The sequence below is a fragment of the Numenius arquata genome, chromosome 10, assembly GCF_964106895.1.
Source record: "Numenius arquata chromosome 10, bNumArq3.hap1.1, whole genome shotgun sequence".
NCBI classification, from domain to species: Eukaryota; Metazoa; Chordata; class Aves; order Charadriiformes; family Scolopacidae; genus Numenius; species Numenius arquata.
This window is the reverse complement of record NC_133585.1, coordinates 42,649,102-42,673,553: the sequence shown is the minus strand read 5'-3', so window position 1 is coordinate 42,673,553 and position 24,452 is coordinate 42,649,102. Positions and strand designations below refer to the sequence as shown.

General features: G+C 36.6%; 1 protein-coding gene across 1 annotated transcript in view; it reads right to left on the bottom strand.

Annotated features, from left to right (window-relative positions):
* Nucleotides 1-23,977, bottom strand: part of SLC30A9 (solute carrier family 30 member 9) — a 35,143-nt gene extending 11,166 nt beyond the window's left edge. The window contains exons 1-15 of the mRNA XM_074154626.1: nucleotides 23,754-23,977; nucleotides 21,895-22,071; nucleotides 18,555-18,617; nucleotides 16,644-16,743; nucleotides 15,165-15,257; nucleotides 14,696-14,778; nucleotides 13,455-13,513; nucleotides 12,631-12,698; nucleotides 8,050-8,152; nucleotides 5,995-6,050; nucleotides 4,578-4,713; nucleotides 4,136-4,175; nucleotides 3,588-3,659; nucleotides 3,016-3,123; nucleotides 1,559-1,724 (exon numbers count right to left, since the gene is read on the bottom strand). Of these exons, the coding sequence (XP_074010727.1) occupies nucleotides 1,559-1,724; nucleotides 3,016-3,123; nucleotides 3,588-3,659; nucleotides 4,136-4,175; nucleotides 4,578-4,713; nucleotides 5,995-6,050; nucleotides 8,050-8,152; nucleotides 12,631-12,698; nucleotides 13,455-13,513; nucleotides 14,696-14,778; nucleotides 15,165-15,257; nucleotides 16,644-16,743; nucleotides 18,555-18,617; nucleotides 21,895-22,071; nucleotides 23,754-23,850 (1,421 nt within the window). The 5' untranslated portion in view covers nucleotides 23,851-23,977. The remainder of the gene's footprint in view (nucleotides 1-1,558; nucleotides 1,725-3,015; nucleotides 3,124-3,587; nucleotides 3,660-4,135; nucleotides 4,176-4,577; nucleotides 4,714-5,994; nucleotides 6,051-8,049; nucleotides 8,153-12,630; nucleotides 12,699-13,454; nucleotides 13,514-14,695; nucleotides 14,779-15,164; nucleotides 15,258-16,643; nucleotides 16,744-18,554; nucleotides 18,618-21,894; nucleotides 22,072-23,753) is intronic.
* Between the last annotated feature and the right edge of the window lie 475 nt (nucleotides 23,978-24,452).

Genomic DNA, 24,452 nt, shown 5'->3' with positions numbered 1-24,452 from the left:
TAAGAAAAAAATTAGAGTATCTCTCTCCCCAAATTATGCCTAGCTACAAGCAAGGGTAATATACGTTTACATCTCAGAAAATTCTGAGATCAAGACCAGGTGTCTTATTAGAAGATGTTAAGTTAACCAAGCTCAAGACATTAGGCTTGTTACAAGAAAAACTTGGTCAAAGACAAACTGTGCACTAAAAGAAATCAAAGGGGATAATGTAATGGATCTAAGAAAGAAATCACTCAAGAGAAAGCACATTCAAAAGATCCTGCAAACAGTGTTATGAGAAGTACTTAAATGTGCTTCAGCTTCTAACCTTAAGAGAAACACGCACTTGCTTACCAATTCTTCACTTTTTTTATTCTTCTTTTTTAAAATTAAGTTACTTCTTGTTTTAAGAAAATATCTACAGCAAGGAGATCAACTAAGTCTGCTCTGTTGAGAAGTTATAGCCACCTACAAAATGGAATATAATATAAAATGGATAGGAGAAATTTTATGATTCTAGCCTGAGACAAGCAAAAGCCATCTGTGCACTTTAACTGTGCAAACTCACCTACTCTAACACAGCACTGTTTACACATGCTCCACCATTCAGACTAAGCCGGGGCCACAACAAATACTTTAACAGAGTTTAGTTACTGACATGTGAAAGTTCTAACACAATCCTATTCCAAAATAGGAGTCTCCTTTAGCTTCTGGAACGAAGGGCATGTTGTTCAGATCTGTTGCTTGCAACCGAGATGATGCAGCACTTAGTTTCTCTCAAGTATTCTGGTGTTAACTAAAGGGCTTGGTTGTTTTCCCCCCAGAGCTCAGTAATGACTATGAATTAAAAAAAGTACTAAAATATTCCAGCTGATTTACACAGAAATATATTCCTGAATAAAGATCAAGAAGAAAACAAAAAGGGGTTTGCTTCTAAATCAAGGTTAATAGGGTTAAAGTAAGCTAAAACAGCTCCTTAAAAAGCATTTAAACAAGAATTCCGTTTACAATGAGCTATAAGTTTATTTCACTGCAAATTGCAAATTTCCAAAGAAAGAGAAATTAGCATTGAGTTCATTCTGTAAGCATCTCACATGCAGAATCTATTACATCATAACACTACTGCAGCACTTTACTGCCAACTGCTACAGAATTCCAGACACTGAATATTAACAGTAACAGAATTTAAATATCTAAGTGCTAATAAACCATAAAAGCAACATTACAGCATTATTTAAGTGCTTGCATTTCATGTATTTGAAAATAGTTTTACGTTTGTGATGGCTTTCTCATTAAGTCATTGTCAATTCCTGTAATTAATGTAATTGTTAGAACATACTTGCAGTTTTATTTCAGCTGTGGAACATCTGAGAGGTACGAGTATTTGTTTATTGGAATTTTTAGCACAGAAATGGAAGCTAGTAACAACTAAGATTCTGAAAATATCAATACAGAAGAATCCACCCTAAAAATAATAAATGTCACTGAATTTCTCTCGTTTAAAATGCCTGAACTATTTCCCAAATGCTACTTTCCTGCTTCTTGCTCTTAGTAAAGAGTGAGCTGTAAAGATTCTTACCTTACTACAGGATCACTTTCCAGTAACTCGGTGAGTCGCTGCAGTTGTTCAGGTTGAATGGATCGTCCCAGCAGGGCTTCAGTGTTAGTGTAGATTAGAAATGCTGACACAGTTCCTAACAAAGTTCCAACACCTAGAGACCCCACACTGTCGTAATAAGGGTTTCCTAAACAAGACATGTCAAATTAGTTTCACAGAGCATTTCTAAAACGTAGCAGACAATTCAGATTTCACACTGAAAGGAGTACACAGTTTTGGCAGGGTGTGGGGGGGCCGGTAGGGGGGCTGTTGATTTTTGCTTTCTGGTGGGATTTTTTTTGTTTGTTTTGGCTTTTGGTTTGCTTGAGGCTTTTTTAACACACTGGCAATTCTTTCCTCCTGTGGGACAAGACGAAGCTGAAAGAAAACAAGTTATCTTAAGATAAAGTCTCAAATCCCTCCTGTCCCTCAGCCACTCTTGTCTCCTGCAGGACTAATAAATGAGTAAGCCCTTGTCAGCTATTTCTCTGTATAGATTTACCTTTATTAATATAAAATTATGTAAATCTAAACACAGGTAGCAGCACAAAATCCTGTGTTCCTCAATTAGTAACTCAAAAACCTGCACAAGTATTAACCATTCCTGGAACAAAGCACTTACATAGTAAGTTTTAAACACATTCATTCATACTCCGATTTGTAGAAACAGTAATGTATTTTTAACTTCATGAAGGAACCTAGAGATGGAATAAAAGCCTGACTTCTATACGAAAAATGAAACTTGCAATTAACTCGCTAGAAGACACAAAGAAACAAAACTACCATATTTATTTTTTGAACAATTGAAAAGGAAAAGCCAATACTTAAAAAGGGACAAATTTCCTCTTTAGAAAATGTAATTGTGCAGCAAAGATAGACTTTGAATCAGTTGCCATATAGATGATCCTACCTGTGTGAGATAGGTTTGCTACACTGTTCAGAAGCAGCTACTGTAATCTGAAGATAACACTAATAGCACTAGGTATCAAAAGGAAGGAATGAACTGGGTCCTTAAATCCTCCCCACACGCACAGGGAACTGCACACCACTGAACAAGGAAGTTCAAAAATCCCAGAATGGACCAAAGTGATTTACTTAACTGACTACAATAAACATACCTTTAGTAAATAATAGCCTAGTTGGTATGATAAAATAGCTCAAAAGGAAGTTAAACCCATCTGCATGCATTCTTTCAACACAACCCCACCAATAACAGACATATTAAAAAAAATAAACTTTTTTTATTTTAAATATTTTCAACTCAAACTACTAGAAATCCAATCAGAGAACAGTATAAACCTCCAGAAGTTTACACAGTACAAGCATCAGAAAAAGAGTAGAGATTTAAGTTAACCAATATAAACTAAATGCTCTGTGTTCACACCATGCACAGGAGGAACTTCACATCCTGCTTGCCTCAGTCCAAGGTAGAATTTTACCTGTTAAAGAAGTAAGACCCATACAGGTAGCAGCTACGGCCACACTCAGAACTGCTGCAGCATCCTCCAGTAACACCACATTTGTACTAGGATCACGACTCTGCACGACTGAGTATACAACAAAAAAATTACATTGCTTTGGAAAGCTTTGCTTTACTACATTATGCACAGTACTTAAACTATACTTACACCATCAACTTAAGAGAAAAATTTCCATAAGTATATAGGTGTAAACTGGATTTTTGCATATGCACACACTTCTGAAAGCATTCATAAATACACAAAACAAGCCTTGTGCCAATTATGGAAGCTTCTCCAAAATGTCTGAAAAATCTAAAGAGGCATTTATTCTGAAAAATGCAAGTAGTTTAGTAGAAGTATCTAAGTACTGTTACTTAAATCAACAGGTTTTCACCCAATTTGTAAAATGTATTTGCTACTAGAATGGAAAACAGATCAATAAAGCAAGGGGAAATGTAATATAGACAAAATTGTTTCTGCCATTATGCAAATACCGGTAAATAGATTCTGTTTTAAATAACCACATACCTTATTGCTATAACGACACATACCATATTGATAAAATGACAGACCCTTGGCTTGAGCACTCCTGCGAATTTCATTTATAGCAACAAGTAGGGTAGCTGAAACAACACCAAAGTGAGTTGCTGAAAATGGTTAGAGGCAAAAACACTTGTTTCCATTTGGAAAGGGGGAACTTTTCTTTATATAATAGCAACAGGACATCAAGAAAGTTCTAATTATTGATATTTTCAATAATGACAAAGCATAATGTTACCTTCTTTTCTACATGCATGTTTCCCATACAAATCGGAACAGTTATATTCACTGATAATTTAATACCAAAAAGACATTTTACATATATTTTCCAAATTATCTGTTCTTCAAGTTCTTATTATACAGATATATATAATACACAGACATTATATATTAGATAAGAAAAAGTCTTCCCACTTTTTGTTTATTTGTTTACAACACATGTATTTGCACCAGAGCTCAAAACTTTGCTGCGTAAGCAAGGACCAACTATTACTGTAATTACATTGTACTCTTAGAGATTATAAATACTGAAATATAAGTATTTCTCGAAACTGCGTACCTCCTTCAGATACCAATGACCCTGCTAAAATGCAGTATGCCTGTATGGATAAAAAAAAAAGTCTCAATTATTATGTTATATGCATATTTGTACAGATCTCTTCACCATAGGCTATCCAAACCCACTCCCCACTGTGCCCTGTAGCTGTCCCTAAACAAAAAGCAACGAACACTATTAGAAATATGTAATATATTAGTGCAAAATTGGAAAGGACCACCTCTTGGGAGGTATGAAGAGAAGATGCAGGGTTTAAAGAACAGCTCATTTTAGTATAAGATCAGTTATAATTTAACATTTTTTTCTTAAAACACATTCTCATTAAGGATGGCTTGAGTTAATTGTATTGGGATTCAAACTGGCTCAGGAAGTGAATTTCAGACTGTGTCATTACTTTCTATTAAGTCACAAACGTTAGATACAATATCAAACAAAATTAGCTTACCCAAAGAAGAGATTCTATAGGATGAGGGTGGAGTAAACCTATGATGCCATGATACCAAGAAAGTCCTGCACCCATCATGAAAATGCCCACCCCACTGATCAGGGAGGCAATATAGCGCATGTTTGTGAAACCATACCTAGATGAAAACAAAGAAAGTGATTTAGCAAAATAAGGTTCTATATCTCTGTGAACACATCTACAAATTTTTTCCATTAATTTTTACATGTCTTAAATTATCATCATATGACTAGGCATCTATTTAAGACAAAGCTACTAAATCCAACCTAATCAAGGGGGAAAAAAAGCCACTTGGAAAAGGGTATCCAGTACACAAAAGGACATCAAGAATAGATATTTTTCTAATTTGTTTTAAACAAGCTATTTACATAGCTGTATTAGCTCTTGTGCAGAGACTGAGGATTTTACTACTGTAAAAAAAAAAAAAAACAACCCATGCATGTCATTTTTACATTTTATTGAAATGCTACTTCTAAATGAAAACTCTAACCTCACAGGCAGCCAGTCTACACCTTTTATAATGCTAATTTAAAGGGAAGAAAATTTGTGACATCTTTAAGTAGTCCAGCGAACTGCAAACATTCAACACTTGCAGTTTCTAAGAGCAGTGGGAAGAGGCAAAGCAATATTAAAAGTGTGCCTCTAGTCCTTTTTTTTCTTTTGCATTAATAGCTACAAACAGTACATTTCTTTAGTCACATTTAAAAAACAATAGTACAGAAAATGATATTGAGGAAGATCTGATGCTCTTGAAGAAAAGCTTAACTACTTCTGTAAATTAGATGTATTTTGAACTAATGCTTAGAGTATGAATGACTTGCCCAAACACGTGAAGTGTAAAGCAGGTCAACACCAAGAAAATATCATGAAGAGTATAGCTTCTGACTTTCATAAGTTGTAAAAACTTATCAGTAATATCCCTATTACTCAGATAAAAACAGAGAGTAGTTTAAATCAAACACATCTCCTTACAATACAAGTTGCTGCCTTGCAGTAAAGCACTTTGTTGAAAACAGGAAAAGGGCAGTATTTTTTATTTTCAAAAAAATCTTGTCATTCACATGAAAAGTGTTTAAAACCAAAGTAAATCTATCCATTGGAAGAGGCAGAAGAGGCCAGAATAACTTAAAGAAATAATGCACATTAAAATAATACACATCAGAAAGCATACCATAAAAAAGAAACCATTAAATATAACACACATCAAGCCACTGAAGCTAAAGCTCCTGCAGTTTGGAAGAAATCCCTTTTCTTATTATATCTATTGTAAAATCAGAAACAAGGCTCTTCAGAAATGATACAAAACAGCAGATTAAAAAGAACAAGGTGACACACAAACAAGAACTCATCTTACTCCAATATATAATTACCAAAATCATTATTTACTCAAAAAGCTTACGGATGACTAGGGTCAGGCGTCCTTGCAGACTGACTGATGCCCAAAGCTAGCAATGCCTATTTAGGACAAAAGGAAAAAAATTTTGTTAAGAAAAAAAAAAAACACTGTAAAAAATTTAGAGACATTCTGTATGAACAGAACTTGAAAGATAAGGCAGATACAATTTGCTGATCTGCACATATGCTTTGTTACTTTTGTTACTATTTTATTAGAGCTAGAATATAATCCACAAAAACCTGTCATCTAAATCTACCACTCCCAAAAAATTGTTAATTATGCATATATATGTAAAAAAATATATAGGTAATTATAGTGTTTGTATACATATATAATTACTGTTAATTATAATTTTAGAATTGCAACCAAAAGCAAACATTACACGGAATCACAAGTGTTGTTGCTCTGCTTCAATGTGAAGGAATGAAGTTGTTCAGGGAACAAAGCTATTTAAATAAATCCCTCTTGAAGAGAAATTATACAGAGACTATGGTGATGACATACTACATTTAGAGCTATAATTTTACGCTGCATCTTCTTTCATCAGTGAGCCAAATTATCATTTTTTTATTATCTGGACAGCACTCAATAATACTTTAAGACCACCAACACATCATTCTTGTCCGGGAGGGGCAGGGATCAAGGCAGACAGGAGTAAGCACATAACCCAGATTAGGAAGTGGTGTCAGAACAAAATCTCAGTAAAGATAAGGCTGGTGACATGCATATGCATTGTGACAAACAAAACTAAACCTTTCCTGGGACTTATTTCCTAGTGTTTTTATATTTCACTAATATTATAACTCGGCTAACCTTTCTTGGTGCACTTTCAGCTTGGTATTATAGGGAAAACAAACTGCAACTGAAGTACAGAACAATTGATTATATGAAAAAAACTATAGTTTGGAAAGAAGAACAGAAGTAATTGGGGCAGGTAGTTTGAAATAATGTAGATAATATTAAAAATCATATCATATTAGCAGAAATACTAGTACTAACACCATTCAAATAGACTTTATATAGTGTTACAGGTTACTCTTCCTAGATTCCTTCTCCATTTAAAGTTTCTAGACTAGGTCAGTTATTTTACTGTTAGTTTATAAACCCTCCATGAAATTACTGGCATCAATATAAAAAAAATAGCAGCTAGATAAACCTGTAGCAGCCACTAATTGAAACCACTACTTTTGGCAAGTTAATTTGCAACAGAATAACAACAGCTTTGCACTCAGATTAGGGAACAGCAGAAAGCTCTGGGCTTAGCAATATTCCTAAATAAGGTGAATTTCTGACAAAACATGCCTTCATCTGCCTACAGTTTGATAAAATTGTATACAACAATAACATTCCTGTGCAAGGGAGATTTGCTTTTGTTTCTGAGAAGCTAAAAAAATATACACGTATAATATGTGCACATAGAGAAGAGCACATCTTCCTCCCACTGTGAGCACACAGAGCTGGTTGCGCTCTGGGCAGGCTTTGCAACCTGAATGACTGAAACCAGAAATTATTTTGTAATAAAGTAAAACACAAAAACACCCTTAGACGAAACTGTTTATTTAAAAAACATCTTGAACAGTGTTTTGCCTCAAAATTATTTAAACAGTCATTAGATTAAGTACTAGCTTTTTTCCTCCTAGAATATATTACTATTAATTCCAGGAAGCATGTAAACCATGCAAAACAGTTCAAAAACTATCACAGGTATTAAACAGGAAGAGCACTGTAAATATACATCCCAGCAGCATCTGAAAGTCATTTTAAACAAGAGTTCTGGCTAATAAACTTGGAATTTCTAGGCTTCTCTACACCGCTGATGTTATCTATGAGCAAACTTTGTAAAGAAAAAGTACTTTGCCGTGCGCTCTAGTCCTCCTAAATAAAATAACTGTCTTCATGTCTCTGGCGCTTACTATTTAGATAGTATAGGCAAATTAAGGAACACTAGTAGATGGAAATCATTGCTTTCAAGTGTAATACAACTACTCTAAGTATCAGTCTTCATTCCTGAATAATTATTACAAGTGCTAACTTAAGCAGAACGGAAAAAATACTCACCTGATTGCATGTGTCTGCTAGAGAATGTATGGCTTCTGAAAACATACTAGCAGAACCCGTGTAAACCCAAGCAAGTAGCTTAAAGAAAAAATTCAACCCATTTCTGAAAAAAGACAAAAAATAAGCTAAAGAACAACAGAATATTTTGTCTTTAATATTTTCAGCAAAGCCACAAGTGCTATATAATCATGCATTACCTGCCAGCAATTGGTGAAACCAAATATCAGTTCATTAGAGACCTGTACAGGCAGATAAGGCATACACATTTTCTGCATGGTTACTGTTAAAACGCCCTTCCAGCTGAAGTGATACGTAAAGACATACAATTTATTTTTCCAAAATTGTTAACTTCTAAGCAGTCTTAAGTAAGTCCTAAGACTACCACCACATTCACTACTCAGATCAATTAATTGGCCAGCAGTGAGAAAATACAAGCCTTAATTTCCTTTCTCTTTCTTCAATCCTCTGCCTCCTATACAATCCCTCCTAATAATGGAGAGAAACGTTCCCCACTTCCAGTAGGATACAAACGTAAGACACCAGAGAGGAAGACAAGGCTGTCATTAGATCATTATCTATAGAACTTTTCCATTAAGATGTCCAGTGTGACTTGTTGAGTCTTTTTTAGGTTACAAGCTCACTGGAGTAAGCAGTGTGTTACGTTGTACAGAGCAAAATAACGAATAGCACTAATACCCAAGCCTACATTCTCACTTCAAACACTCACTGTCAGAATCAGTAGGTTAACTGTTAGAATCATATTACAAAGAAAATCAGACTACAGAGTTAACATTCTCCTCTATCTTTTTTAATATATTGGAGTTTAGCTTATTGGTAATTTTTAAAAGTATTAAAATGAAATTAAATGTTATAAATAAGCATTAACAATATCTTGTAGTTGCATTTTTGAGCAACCACGTGTCAAGAAATTATATTTAAGTTAGAGGAAGCGCAAGTCCAGCCCCCTGCCATACACCAAATTATACAGTTGATTAAATGACATTCATTTCCAAGGTCATCCTTAAACAATTTCTGTGACAGTACATCCACTTCTTCAAGCAAGAGGTAGCACTGTTTTCTATACCCCCCTCCATCCAAGGACCTGAACGTGCTTTACAATTTTTAATTTAATCTCATTACCTCATGAGATGGTGAAGCTTCATCATAATTTATAGATAGGAAGTAAAAAAATGCTTAAGTTAGTAGGTAACTCAAGAAGAAAGGAAGGCTGTTGTAACACTAAACCATAAATTAAACTCCCTGTGTTAATTACAAGTTCTTCCAACTCACAACATAGTGCATCTTTAACAGAGAAAGAAAATGAAATAAATTACAGTAAGATTCATGAGCACAGTCTCTTGACTTTTGTATTGTTCTTCTCAATGTTGTATTAATGGAGGTGACAGCTTATCTGAAGGCACAATTCAGTTGTGGGGCCCCCACCTGTTCAGATGACACAACAGGCACTCAGCTAGTATTTTATTTCACCCCTACAAATTCCAAATTTGTGGGGGAATTTGACATCCTAGAGATCTGAGAAGAAGCCACACTAAGACTTTCAAATGTCAGGCCCAGCAAAATCTATCTGTTAATGATGTCTAGCAAGTTGGGAGACATAGGATAGAAAGATGAAGAGTGCGACACGGGAAATAATTACAAAAAAAATAGTGAGTCTCCAGAACCATCAAGGCTATTTCGTGTTTCCTGAAAAAGGTTGGGTTTTCACTGCAAGTAAATTATGTATTGATATAAAAAAAAATTCACCACTGCATTTGAAAATAATAAGCCCTGAAGGCCTAAATTCTGCTGAAGAAATTGCAGAGATTTTAAACAGAGAAACTTTGCAGAGAAACTGCAAAGATTTTAAACAGCAGAGGAAAAATAATCCAAAAATCAGCAGTCTGAGAAGGCAGTTAAAAGACTCTGAATCAGTTTGAAACAGTTATCTTTTACATCGGTGACCAGCAATTCAGAAAGTATTTTCTCTATTGTACTGAACTGAACTGATTCATTTAGCTACCTCATTTCTATCTGCATGGACTTGAAAGAGTAGGAAAGCTAGGTAAAGTCTAAAAAAGATTTATTGTAATGATTTGGACATCATACCACGAAATAACAACAAACCATGATTCATTAGGTACAATTCTCTTGCTTATTAAGCCTACTACTATGCAGCATTTTCTAATAAGCCTCCCTTCTGCACCTTGAAAAAAAGCAGTTTCATCAAACACAGCTGTTTACAACCGTATTCTAAAGCCCACATAGAAGGCATACATTCACCAGCAAAGTGGGGGCAGGAGGGAGGCTGTTAAAACAGATATACACCTTCATGCTATCAGAAGATACGTCAATTTTCTAAAAATTTAATTCGTAACTTTAAAATTTATTGATACATGAAAAGAATCAGCCTTCCTTTGGGGAAAAAAAAAAAGTACACAAATGCAAAAGTAGATCAAAATCAGTTATTCTCATCAAGATTCCCAAATTAACAATTTAAATGACAACTTAAAAACATTCAAATAAATGAACTGTAAACTTGAAAAAATTAAAAGGCATTAATATTTTGCTTTTACATATTTATCATTCCAAATTTGTTTCAAAGATAACCACCTCAAAACCCTAAGATGTATATGGGGAACAGGAATTACAGGGAATTGAGAAATATGTATGGCGAATTGTACCATTATGTGAATGCCTGCTATTTATACTCTACCTTGCAGCATAAGATAACAGTTTAGAAGGACCTGGTCTGATTTACACAACCATCCCTGTTTACTTAGATAAAATATTTTGGCGTTTTGAGAAAGGAGAGTAAAAAAAATGTGTCAAAATTTTAAAAAATGAAACTGAAAATATTCAGATCCATTATGAATCTATGGGGAAAAAAAAAAAAATCTTCTATTTAGGCTCTAAATTTGAGAACTAAACACATTTCATCAAATTTATTTCCAAAGAAGCAGTAACACTACCAACATCCTCAATCACTACTATTTTTAAGAAAATATTACATACCCTGCAAACTTTGTATTGCTTGAGGTAAAGCATGAGAATGAAATCACTTCAACAATGCCAGACTCTGAAGAATGTTTTGCTAATAACAGACCATTCCCTTTTTGAGAAAAACCACTGCCTTCCTGTATTTCTCTAACAGAGCCTTAAAGTTTTTCCTCGCACACAGAATTCTATTAAACACCACAGAGCCTACCAGCACAGCTGGTCTATATGCTCTCATGGCCATCCATAGAGAACTTTGCTTTTGATTGAACCACGCTGCATCCTCACTGGGGAAGCCTCAAGTTTGTGAAAAGCCTACCAAATCATTCCAACTGGAGAAGTCAAGACAGATTGGCCTTTCTTGACCCAAAACCAGAAGCCATTAAAAACCAGGGGCCACAAACGAAGAAGCACTGATGGTGGCCTTGACTTAAATCTCTGAAAAGTCATTAGGTATTTAAGGGCCACAAGAGATCCTTTAACTTCTAAGAAAACAAAAAGATGACTGAGCAATAATACAACAGGCTCTACAAACTTCTGCTGGCATTCCTCTATAAAAGTGCCTAATCATCCAAAAGGTATTTATGAAGTGCAGAGTGCCCAACGTTTATAGCAATGTCCTATTTACAAACCAGGAGGAAAGGTCTGTTTTCGCTAGACCATTGTGAGAGAGTGAAGGGGGTAGAAGTGACCATATACCACCAACAACATGCATGCTAGCAGATTTATGTTTTTAGCTTGGAAAGCTCTGAATAGTTAATAGTAGAATACTCAATAAAGAGGGAGGGTTTCAGTCAAACGAGCTTTGTGGGTGTGTGTCCCCCCAAGCAAAAAGCATATAGTTTTGTAGGAAAACTCAAAGAGTTATCTCCTCCTCAAAATGTTGATTGCTGTGCCAAAAAAGCATTTTTCTTATGTTTCTATTTTGTTCCCTTATATTCATAGTGTCTTAGCAAATAAATACCTTTTATAAAATCAAATTTATTTTAAAAATTTACAGGTTTTATGGCAAGTAAATTGTAGCCATCGTTTCCCGAGAGAACTTAACAGACTTCTGTGTATTTCATGCCAGATAGTCTGTGTTCATTTGCTTTAAATCAGGATCATTAGTTTTGTTTCATTCAAACTTGTAAGACACGTGACAGGCAAAAACCTCCTATAACATCCCCTTCTTGATTAAAGAGGAAAAGAGCTGAATAGCAGCAGAAAGGTGAATTCTTTTCTGTTGGTTATATGGAAGATCGTTTAAAACATATGAACAGCCTCCTCTCAAGAAGGAGCAAGAAAAAAGGACAACCTTAAATGCCTGCCTCTCCACATCCTTCAAAATTTTAGGTTTTTTTGCTTTAATAAACTGTTCAGTCTGATCAGCTTCAAAAACTTTGCACTTCTTTGATCAGAGACATATTCTATCCCTGATCTCTATATACTGATGCATATATTTACCTAAACTCTCTCCCATCAACAATAAAGAAAGAAATCTATTAACTTAAAGAGACACAGGTATCTTTAGCTTGAATACACAGGATAATAAAAATAAATTGTTTTTTACTTGCATAAACAAAACATTTATTTTTTTAAACTTACATGCAAATAGCTACCATTACCACCTTCCCTGGTCCCTTGAAAAACATAGCTGCTGCACTGGAGCGTGGCTATATAAAGAAATAAGAGATTATTAAAATAAAATAATCACATCTTGACCTCATGAAGGACTTACTGTAAAAATTATTAAATAAAAGCTTTGCACTGCCCTGCGTTGCACAAGTGAAGCTACAGTCCTTGAAGCCTACTAATTTACCACTAAATGCTCACCCAAACTGCAGTTGGGTCTTACACAAATGGATGGCTATAAAAAGGATAAACAATCAACAAAGCCTCCACCAGGGGCCACTGCAACCATAAGGACTGGAGCCAGCTGTGCAGCAGAAAGATTAAGAAATCATTCTACCATAGCAGAGCACCTGGATCTAGGGAATGGGTCTGTTTAAGCAAAGAGGAAGGGCCAGTAAGGCACAGAGCAAAGCGTTCAGGTCCTGGATTGTTTTTTTTTTTTTCCCCTTAAGAAACTATTTCATTTCCTTCAATTAACAATATATTTATTGTACATATAGACTGCAGATGAAATCACAAATACACCTGCAATTTTGTTAATAAGGAGGCAACTGACAAAAAAACCCCCACACCTTACTGGTGGATTACAGTGCCACAGCAAGAACCCATTTAAACTGGCATCATAACATTTACCACTGCATTACAATCAGAGATAGATCTGGTACATTACAGTGCAATAAATCTTCCAATAGTACTCAGTTACGCTTATGCAACCGTTTCACAGCTTTTTCCTTCAAAAGGTGTCACAGTACATCTTGGGGCACTTCTCTAGCCAAACACTTTAAAACATCTCTTACCTTAGTATTTCCAAAGAACTCCTTGTATTCCCTCAACAGCCTTTGGTTTCTAAATAGATCTGCAATACAAAATTGTTACTTACTAGTAACCAGTAGTTTCAGGAATTGAAGTCTGTTCTTTTTATGCAGCAGCCAACTTCTAGTAAGGGCTACATAGTCTATCTTTCTTTGTGAAAAACTCCTCTCCCGGTATTGTTAAACACATATTGTTATATACTCATGCAAAACGCCAAATACAATCTGTTAGGATCCTATACTTTGCTGCTATTTCTACCAACAAAGGAGGATACAGAGGGAAAAACTCAAAATACGCTGCACCAAATCCAGGCGTTCTACTGCCCCTCTCCCACCCTTTAACTGCAAAGGAGAGGGGGAAGGATGTTTCAAAGCAAGTCTCTTAGTATCAGTATTTTTCCATGCACTAATGATGTTCAGTACCTTCAAAATAAATATTGGTATACTACAGTTTTATGGATTATGTCCACGAATTTTTCTGCTGGTTCCTAAAAATTTTGAAGCTACTGACTGCACTCTCAGTACAAACAGATACAAGTGTCTGCAGCTCCAGCCTTTTCACTGGGAGGGTGTTCCAGTGGCACAACTGCTTCAAACTAAATGAAGAGACCTCTAATTTTATGGTGCATAATTGGAGTAAGTACCTAGAAACAATATTGCCTCTACTGTGATTTTAACCGACTAGACAGATCAAAATCCATTACAAACTACTGATCTGAATGTGTCTGTTATTGATAATACCAGCAAGGATAACAACAATTATTTTAAGCAAAATGATGATTTGGGGGTGTTTCCCCCACTTCTGAACCACAAAGGTAAAATAAATTCATTTCAGAGGAAAAATAAATGAGTAACAGTATGGTATCATTATTTGGATTGTTTCTAAGTCTTTTCAAAATTCTCAATTAAAAAAAATCCAAACCCATTGAAAATGTTAATTATAATCTAAAAATTGAAAACCTTCCAAAAAAAAGTATGATTACAGATCTCAATTGAACGCATATTCTTGCTGTATCACATAGATGATAAATTGTAAGACAGTAACAGAACTATATCTGCATAGACAGTAAATGTGTTACTCTAACACTATGCTATAAAAAAAACTTATCAGTAATTGCTCATTCCAAATTTGGATGTTCTCAATGAAATAACACACCATCTAGTGGATTTCTAACAATCATACTTCGCTGTTTACATCTGAATTTATTTGAAAACTCTATACTCACTTTCTCTGTACTTGATCTCTGCCTCTTTACGTCGTTTTCTTTCTCTAGCAAGAGCCTCTGGACTACCCCAAACTTCAAGTGACCTGCACAAAGTAAAGGTAACTTAGCAATTGTTCTATTTATGCAGTTTCTTTTCAGTTTGACTACATCACAAATGCCTTTCCTAAAAGCAAAACAACACATCACTCTTTCTGATAAGAAGCCACACAGCTTTAAAGAATAAAAAGCTGGGCAAGAAGGAGCTGAGGACAAGCACTTAATCTTTGGACACGTGAAACATACCCTCCAATTTTATATACACCATGTAATTATTACAATAATGAGGATATAAAATGTGTTTAGCTAGAAAATGGAAAACATTACTGCCCTTTCATACTGTAAACCTGACTTTTAAAAGTTTTTTCTCTCTCTCCCTCATATAATCCATTTTAAATGATCCAAACATTTTCTTTCATAAAAATGTTCTTACTTTGCCTCGACATCCGATCTCAGGTACACAGTAAAAGTCTCAGTATCATCATGAGGGCTTCGTCGTTTAATTTTCCTCAGCTGGTCTAAATCACTAAGGAAAGTGGACAAACAGTTCAGTGCAAGAAAGAGCTCGTATTATTCTAGTTTTTCTGTTATGTCTGGGCGATCTTCCACAATTTTGATATTTTTAATTTGCACTACAAAAAACCTGAAGTTGTTAATTTGAGCCAAACAGAAAAGATATGCAACATGAAGCAAGTTATCTCCAGGATGCTATTGAAAATTGCTGTTTTCCACCCTCAAAAGTGTAAATCACGTCCTCACACTATGAAATACTATAGATGGAAGACAAAGTAATAAAACATTGAATAATAAAACATCTGATAAATGATCTGCATGCAACTGACAATGTGCAAAAGTGCTAAACAAGAGGGTTCATGCCTTAACATCTCTAAATGGAAAACAGAAGTCGCATGACATGAAAAGTTAAGAAATTTAACCTCAAAACCTACACACCCAGCACAAGCTGCAGAAGGTTGGAGACAACAAAACTATTTGGGGGAACAGATAAATCTCTTGTGCTGAACTACACTTTAGGGCATCTACATTGAGAAGCATCAGGGATTATCTTTTTTCCTAAATACAACAGAACATTGCATTTTTAGGCCAACCAATTATCTAGTCCTTTTTTTTTTTTTTTTTTTCTTTCCCCTTTTTGGTCAATCCAGCAAAACTTTAGTGAGTTATTTGAGTTATTTCTCTGCACAACAAGCCAGTTATAATAAAAAAGTGGTAGAGGACTAAGCACAGTTTGTCACTGGATTTTTACCAAAAACCAAGGCTGGTGACACACACTATGTCTAAAAACTGGAGAGGAACAGTGACAACATAAAAAGTTACAAACAAAGATGCTAAGCTTGGGGTCACACACATAACATGCATGAAACCTGAACAACACCTCAACTATACCGATAGTCAGTAAGACCCATGGGCAGGTATGGCACATAGTAAAAAGCAGTAAATATGAATCAAGTAACAATAGTTAGGTTACAATGAATCAGATTATATTTATTCCTAATTACAGACTTCACGTAACATGAAGTTTCCAGTGATCTTTTAGAGATGTTCACATCAAACCATTACGACCCCAAAATGCTGAAACAAGACTTATTTGTCATTCCCCTCCTATGACTAGCTGTTCTAGAGGTGGACTCCCCCAACCAGATTTATGGCCATATAAGTACAAATAAATTACTTTAAAAAGCCGCTATGGAAACATGCAAACAAAGTGCAAGTTCCTAATCCTCTGTAACACTAAGTAAACAAGAACTAACTTCAGCCACTTACGATTATGTGTATCACAAAAGCACTTAGAAAAAGCTGCTGTGCAGAGTCACTCTACAATCACAATTACTTTTAAAACACATACAAACAAACAAATATTCACAATTTATATTTCAACTAAAACCCATCCTACCTGGATTTAAGACAAAACTCATTTATTGCTCTGACTCCAGTGATGAAGTTATTCTGTGTGTATTTTGGTCCATACTCTCTTTTTTTAAGGACTGCTTTCACTTAAAAACAGAAATAGATATAAGCAAGTTAAGTCACTCAGCAGAAGCTTCAAAAGGTAATTCAACCTAGTGTCATATCATCATACCTCTGAATGAAGATCTGAAAAACAATGCTTGTCAGTGAGATAGAAAACTTAAGAGTGAAGACAGAGGAATCGTAGAATTGCCTGGGTTGGAAAGGCCCTTTAAGATCACCAAGTTCAACCATCAACCCAACACTGCCAAAATCACCACTAAACCACGTGCCTCAGCACCACGTCCACCTGTCTTTTAAACACCTCCAGGCATGGTGATTCCACCACTTCCCTGGGCAGCCTGTTCCAATGTTTGATAACCGTTTCCGTGAAGAAATTTTTCCTAATATCTAATCTAAACCTCCCCTGGTGCAACATGGGGCCGTTTCCTCATGTCCTATCGCCTGTGACTTGGGAGAAGAGACTGACCCCCACCTCTCTACAACCTCCTTTCAGGTAGTTGTAAGAGAGCAAGAAGGTCTCCCCTCAGCTTCCTTTTCTCCAGACTGGAGACTTTGGAGACTTTTCTCCAGACTGGGAACAACCCCAGTTCCCTCAGCTGCTCCTCATTGGATCATTCTTCACAGGAATGTTCTTCATTGTGGAAATAAGAGTAGAATGATTTACCTCCAAAAATGCAACTTGCTAAGTTGTAGTCCAGGGCTCTCAGACATCCCATACACTTAACTGCCAGTCAACCACCACTCCAACTGTGATGGTGCTTGGCTACCAAGATAGCATTCCAATATGGCAAATCCTTGCTCTATCAACTGAAATGGCAACATAAAGCTCCATTTCTTTCTTTCCAACACCTAACCAATTCCACCTTCTTCAGGTAAGATTTTGACCTTTGCAGACTGTAAAGAGACAGAGCTGAGACAGACTGTATACATAGTTTTTCTCAATTACTACTTTCAAAATTAGCACATGTAATATTGGGCATTTATAACAATTAAAAATATACAGTCTTTATTTATATTGCTTGTATGTCTAGAAGATGTACTCTTATAACATCATTTTTTCATGCCCAAGGAAAAGAATACCACACCTATTCAGAAAAAGGACAAATGGGAAGTTTTTTCCATACACAGAAGGCTAGGAGTGATCAAAAGCACAGGAGTTTTTAAAAGCATAAATTCATAATAACATAACAGAAACTATCAGACTGAAGATGGAGTGAAATCAAATAATGATAAACTAAAAACAGGAAAGACAGTTTTGCTCTTATCTACTTATTTTTTTAAAAAACGTAATAACTAAAGACAAAAACACGTGCACAATACATGCACAATACAGGCACAAATGGGAACATTACAGGACTCAGATTAGGCAGTTCATGTGGTCAAAATATATTTAGAAGCAACACTGATTAGATTAACTCAGCGATAAGAAGGAACAGAGGAAGACCTGGAACAAGAAACAGGGGAAGATGAAGTATTCAGCTTAGCCACATTAAGCCTGAGATTGTGAATGGACATGCCTAAAACATGCAAGGAGGACAGACTGTAGTAACACACAAGAAAACAAATTAGCCTTTTCCTGACAAACTCATCAGCTTAAATGAAACAAAAACAGACACAGAAGAGTGAGTAATCGAAGGAATACCTCTGTATTTGATTTTTCAGAAGTCATTTCCAAACAACTGGGTACCAAACAAAGCTGACATACAAGCATGTTTTAAAATGTCATTCATACAACTTGTTACACAATTAAAGAGGAGCCAGAGCTTCCTTACACATATCTTTTTGACTAGTAGCAGACAGCAGTAAAGTTACAACACAGTAAGTATTTCTTTACCTTTTACTTGGATTGGCTCTTTAATGAAAGACTGTTTTTGTCCTGCATTGCTCGTATCTTGTCCTGAAAAATAAAAGAAAAGCTCACTGTAAACATGGAAGTATCTACTTTTCCTTTTAGTAAAGAGTTTGGTTGATGTAACAAAACAAGAATATCTCTTAATATTGCTTTCCATCTTGACAGATAAAAAACATTTTTGCTAGATTGCCATGATTTAAAACTCTCAAAATAAAAACCAGAAACAGTAAAAAAATAAATGACAAAATAAGACATTTAATATAGCATTGATCAATAAACTAGCAGCTTGCAGAAGACTACCAACTCACAACATAATTCAGAAAGTATCCTGATTTTTTAAAAAAATATTTTAACAGTGTACTTATAGTTTGGGGTCAGTTTTATGCAAAAGTTTGGATTAGTAAACATAATGAGTTCTATATAGTTTATGGCTGCTGATCACCCGAGGCTCACAGAGCTTTCAAGCTGTAATTCAATTTTAAGGGACTGAAGCTTTTCACTTACAAAAAACTAGCTCTAAGATACAGAATATTTAAACTAAAATCCACACTCTTGTGGCACAAGCTGGAGCTAGAGTGAAAACAAAGTATTTTAGCGGGATTTCAAAATAAAAACCAAAAATCTTATGATTCTAAGACATGGAACCAACATACCCACTCTTTTGTGTCCTAACACTCTAACATCGGAGGTTTGCCACATATTCAGCCATTAACAGAACTAAAACCAACCTCATTGGAAGTAACAGATTTTTAAAAAACATGATTTTTCAAGGAAGTTTGTGTTAATTAGTGAGCTACTCCTAGCTTAACATGTTACTCAGATTACTCAAAGGTCAGATATTCTTGAACCTTGGACTACGTTACTATCTTTTCATCAGACAATTAGTTATTGTCCTAACAGCAACTGAGGACTAAGGCTAGTAACAATCCAAGCATACTTTCTTGTACGCTAAGTTTATGAAACTGACCTTATCACACAACAAATAAGGCTGGACCATAAATAATTAACATTCCTAAACCAGTCATCCCTATGAGTTATTGTTTGACTTGAAAACAAAAGCAAAAAAACCTTTGCTGTTACTTTCCTTTCCTTACTTACCTGGTTTAAAACGGCAGCCAGCCAATCTATCAATACACATGATAAAAAACTTCAGCTAAGGTTGCTTAGCAAAAACTGAGTAATAGCTTCTTTTCAGAAGCTCTGCATACAACCACTTATGTCATTAAAAGAAGTATCACCAAAACTATTTAACAAAAGATTTGGTCATAAGATTTCAGAGGAGAAAAAAAAAAAAAAGGCACAATAATATCAAGATTTGTATCTATGCACAGAGACTACAAAGCTTACTACCTCGACCTAGGGAATGGACAAAATCACAGTGCATCAGTGAGAGGGGGGAAAAAAAAGGAATACTTCAATTCACAACTACTGTTTTTCAGACAAGCAGAGGTTGCTATGAGATAGAACTTTCCAGACGAATACATTAATATTTTCAATATCACACTAACAGGAAAAGCAGTTCCCAAGTTTGCTAATAAAGAAATGGAGGTCAAAAAGAGATCCATTATTTGTTAAATATTGAAGTTACTGGAAAGGTATGGGAATCTTTACAAGTAGTATATTTCCTTTTCAGATTTCCATCAAAATATGCCTTTTAAATAAACAGTAGTAATATATCCATAACACATAAGAAAGTTCTATCCACTAGGCTCCAGAAAACATCCCCTATATGAAGCGTGCATATAGCGATATGCATTCCAAAAATAAACTTTAAAACTATTGTTCATCTATGCACAGTATCTTTAGGCTGCAGTTTCATACACCCTGGCATATGTCAGCCCCCCAGTCTCAACAAAAGGTTATGCTTCTGACAGTGCCCATGTGGCACAGCTCCACTCAAGGCTTACTGCGACTCAAGGCCACGCTGCCACAACAGGCAGCGTCTCTCCTCCAGCCATTTTAGAGACAGAGAGCAGATCAGCTTACTGATCAATCTGAATCCTAGCTCTGCGAAACAGGAAAGCAATTAATTTTTTCACAAAACCAGCCTAAACATCATTAATGCCAGCACAAAAGAGGGATTAATCAGATAAGCGTGGGAGAAGGTGGGAACATCCCTTTTCATGACAATCAACAATTATATAGACTTAAGGCAATCACAAAAGCAATAGCGCTAGACTATCTTCACACGTCTGATTTTCAACACCAGTAACTGCACATTAAGAACTCAGAAAATACCAATAACTACAACCAGCTCTACAGTCTTTCACTGCATTCAGGGAGACATTTCTCTGCAAGAATCTCACCCTCTGGCAACCATCTTCAGCTCAAGAGTTTCCAAGAAATACAAACAGTCTTAAGTATTACCCTCTTCTAAAATCCAATCACAAACTTAAGAGACAATATCTAATTGTTACACTTAAAACAACATTTAAGATCCACTTCTGTACTTCCAAACATCAAAAAAGTAATAGTCTTAGCTGCCTATAGTAACTAGCTCCTAAAGACCGCTGCCAGCCTCAGGAATTTACAAATTACTGAAAAAAGGATGAATACCTGCTAGCCTGACAATAAAGAAAAGAACATTTACTTTAGTAGACCAACTAGTTTCAGACGCACAGAAAGAGAGCTTTCATTTTAAAAAGCATTTGTTCTCTCTCAAGCACAGTAGTCTTCTGAACATATTATCTGTGTAGTCGTACCCTTAACAAGCAGAAAAAAATGGAAGATGCTACAACGGAGGAAGGACAAGACAGTTCCAAATTTGACAAGCACCAAATTAGCACAAGACAATCAAGTTGAACAGCAAGGAGGGTCAGGTTATGTCCATTGTATCAAGGGTTTAATATGAATGCTGCAGTTCTGACAGGTACCAGATTAGAATGCTGCTCTTTACCAGTCATCTACAGCCCGACCTGGAGAAGTCAGAGTGCTCAGTATTCACTCATTCAATCTTTATCACTAGTTCATTTCACACAACAAACCTGAAATACTACAAAAAAGAATTCAAATAAGCAAAGTGGTAAAAGACAAGTAATACATTCCATTTCTTATCCTCCTTAAGTTACCTAATCCCTTCTGACATCCGCATTTTATCATCACCACTTTAAGTTTGATTAAACTTAAATCCCTTAAATACTAGAAAGACAAAGAAATAATTTCCAGCATTCCTTCTTGTTTATACATTTGAAATTTATACATAGATGCCCATAAGCTACAAAAACTAAGAATTCTGCAGCTGTAATATCACACAATTATCAATTGTTAAATATGTAAAGTTTTTACACTTGCATAAGTACTCTTTATTTTAGCTTAGTACTACCTGTTCCAGCTTTGTTCAGTGTTTCTTGAGGGGCTGATCCATTTGTGTCTTCTGATCCAGGATCTTTTTTCTGACCATTGGAGGTATACACTCTCACTTGACTCATCAACTGCACAGGCAGACGATTGCATGGTAGAATGTAAGACAGACTCCCACTTTTCATTGAAGCTTGCCATCCTAACAGGAGAAGGAAGAAAAAGAAACTTCAGGCAATGATTTTGGAAGGAAAAAGAAGGGAAAGCAGTCCAGCTATACCAGCAGAAGTTATGGAAAGTTAGCTTTTAAGTACTGATCTGTGCTTATTTTACACATGTTTAGGAATTACAAAATGGGAGTACGCAGCACACTTTCACTGCCTCCCTTTAAACATCCACTTCTAAATTTCATTCTAATGTTAGAGTTTTTCCCCCCATAAAATCAGTATGCACTTTTTCCAAAGACCTCTAGATGATCTTAAGAGGGTAAAAAAAGGAAAAAAAACCTTTATTTGGTAAGACTGGTTTACTGATACATTAAGTCCCATTCTAGTCATACTGCCTCAAAATCTTTGAAAAACAAGTATTTATAAAAGAACAAATACAGGCCACCACAAAACTATCAGCCAGTGTTGCCTTTTCATTTCACTCCATGTACGCTCTCTGTACAAATCACAGCTTACCAATTGAGAAAAAAAATGAACTGGGCGCATTACTTGTTAAGAGCAACTTGCTACATAAATTACATTGAAAAGCGCGCAACATTGTATAAAACATTTTATACAGAAGAATGCTAAATTCTACAACACTTACAACAGACAAACTACAAGGTAAATATGCAAAAAGGCTATTGAGAAATCACCCTGGGTGGCCAATCATCAATTTCAATAGACTAGCCAGAAGCAGAGTTGCATGCAGTACAGTCCAACCTGTATGAGCAACCAGTTCCTTTCAGGCAGCACAAACACTTCTGTAGAGTGTCTGTAACTCCTCCAACCAGAAAAGCAACAGGCAAACTGTCTGCTTTGGAAAGCACTGATTAAAAGAATAAATAAATTTAAAAAAAATAATAATAATTGAGCAGTGCTGGTAAGTCATGCAAAGTATGACTAATCATATATGAATAATGCACCTCCCAACAAAATTATATTTTATAAAACTGATTATTCCATAAAAACCTCAACAGCTTTCCTTTCATTTTAAGTCCTCTACAGTACAGAGGCATCTGCACGCCTGCATGCACTGATCTGAACCTCACAGAAGAATAATTTCACCCACAAAAAAGTCTGATAAGCTCTTATCGACTATTAGCTGTTGCTAATGCGACAAGAGCCCAGAAAAATCAACCTAACAGCCAACACACTGATTACAACTCAAAGAGACTACAGCAAATACATGGCACAAGATGAGCAGCGCTGTTTCCTTAGCTTTGGTGATACTGGTGCAGGTGAAAAAGGGACACTTCATCACCGTGTTGATGAAGATATTTTTCCTACTAATCCACACACACAAGAAACCACTAAAGAAAACGGTATTTGCTGCAATTCAAATAAGTGATTACATGTTGAGGGGCAAAACTGGTTAGAATTTGAATGTCACAGGATCAGTGGCCTAAAGGAAAAGCCAGGGCTCACCGCCCAGACCAACACAAATCCCCATAAGGTTACGCTTCAATTTACAGAATTACAAATTTCAACCCCGACACGGGCATGACGTATCGTTTTTACGTGAGACCGGGGCTGACAGGGCCGCAGGACCCCGAAGGCCCTTTGAAAACACCCCCGGGAAGGTAATTCCGCTTCTCCCCACGCCAGCAACGCAGCTTCGTTACAGGCTCGACCGGGGAGGGGGGGTTCCCGGCGGGGCCGGGCCTGAGGGACTCACCGTGGCAGGCGCGGGGGAGCGGCGCCGCCTGGCACCGCAGGTACAGGCGGTAGAGGCCGCGGCAGCCCCGCCGCTGGGCGGCCAGGGCCGGCATCATGGCGGCGACCGCAGGCGGAGGCCGGCCGCTCCCCGCCGCACGCCAGCCGCCGGCGAGCGGGTGGCGATTGGCATGGGAGAAGCCCGGCGCGGCTGCGGCGGCTGCGGGGCCCGGGCTGGCCCCGGTCGGCGGCGGTGGGCGGGAGGGCGGCGCCGCGGAACCCGGATGTACGGAGGGACCTCAGGGCCGGCGCGACGCCTCAGGAGCTGCTGCTGACGCATCCGCGCCTGCGCAGAGCCGCGCGCCTCGCCTCAGGGGGTCAGCTAACCTCGCCTCACCTCAGCTGGGTAACGGTGTTAACGCTGTCATCCCCAAATCTGTTGGGAGGATATTTTTTTTATGTGGAAATGCTCTTCCCTACCCTTAGGTCTCCCCTAAAACGCGCTTCCCGGGTCAGTGCTGATCTAATAAATCTCATTAAAAAAACTATTTCTTCAGGGTGATCCTGCATTCGGAGGGTTGCAGCATCCCGTCGTGCCCATCCCGGCCCTGCCGTAACACCTTCTCCTGCGCTTCCCACCTACAGCCTGGATCAGCACCATGCGTGTAATAAGTCCTTTTATATATATATATAAAAAAATTAGCAATTTTAAGTTTTTTCC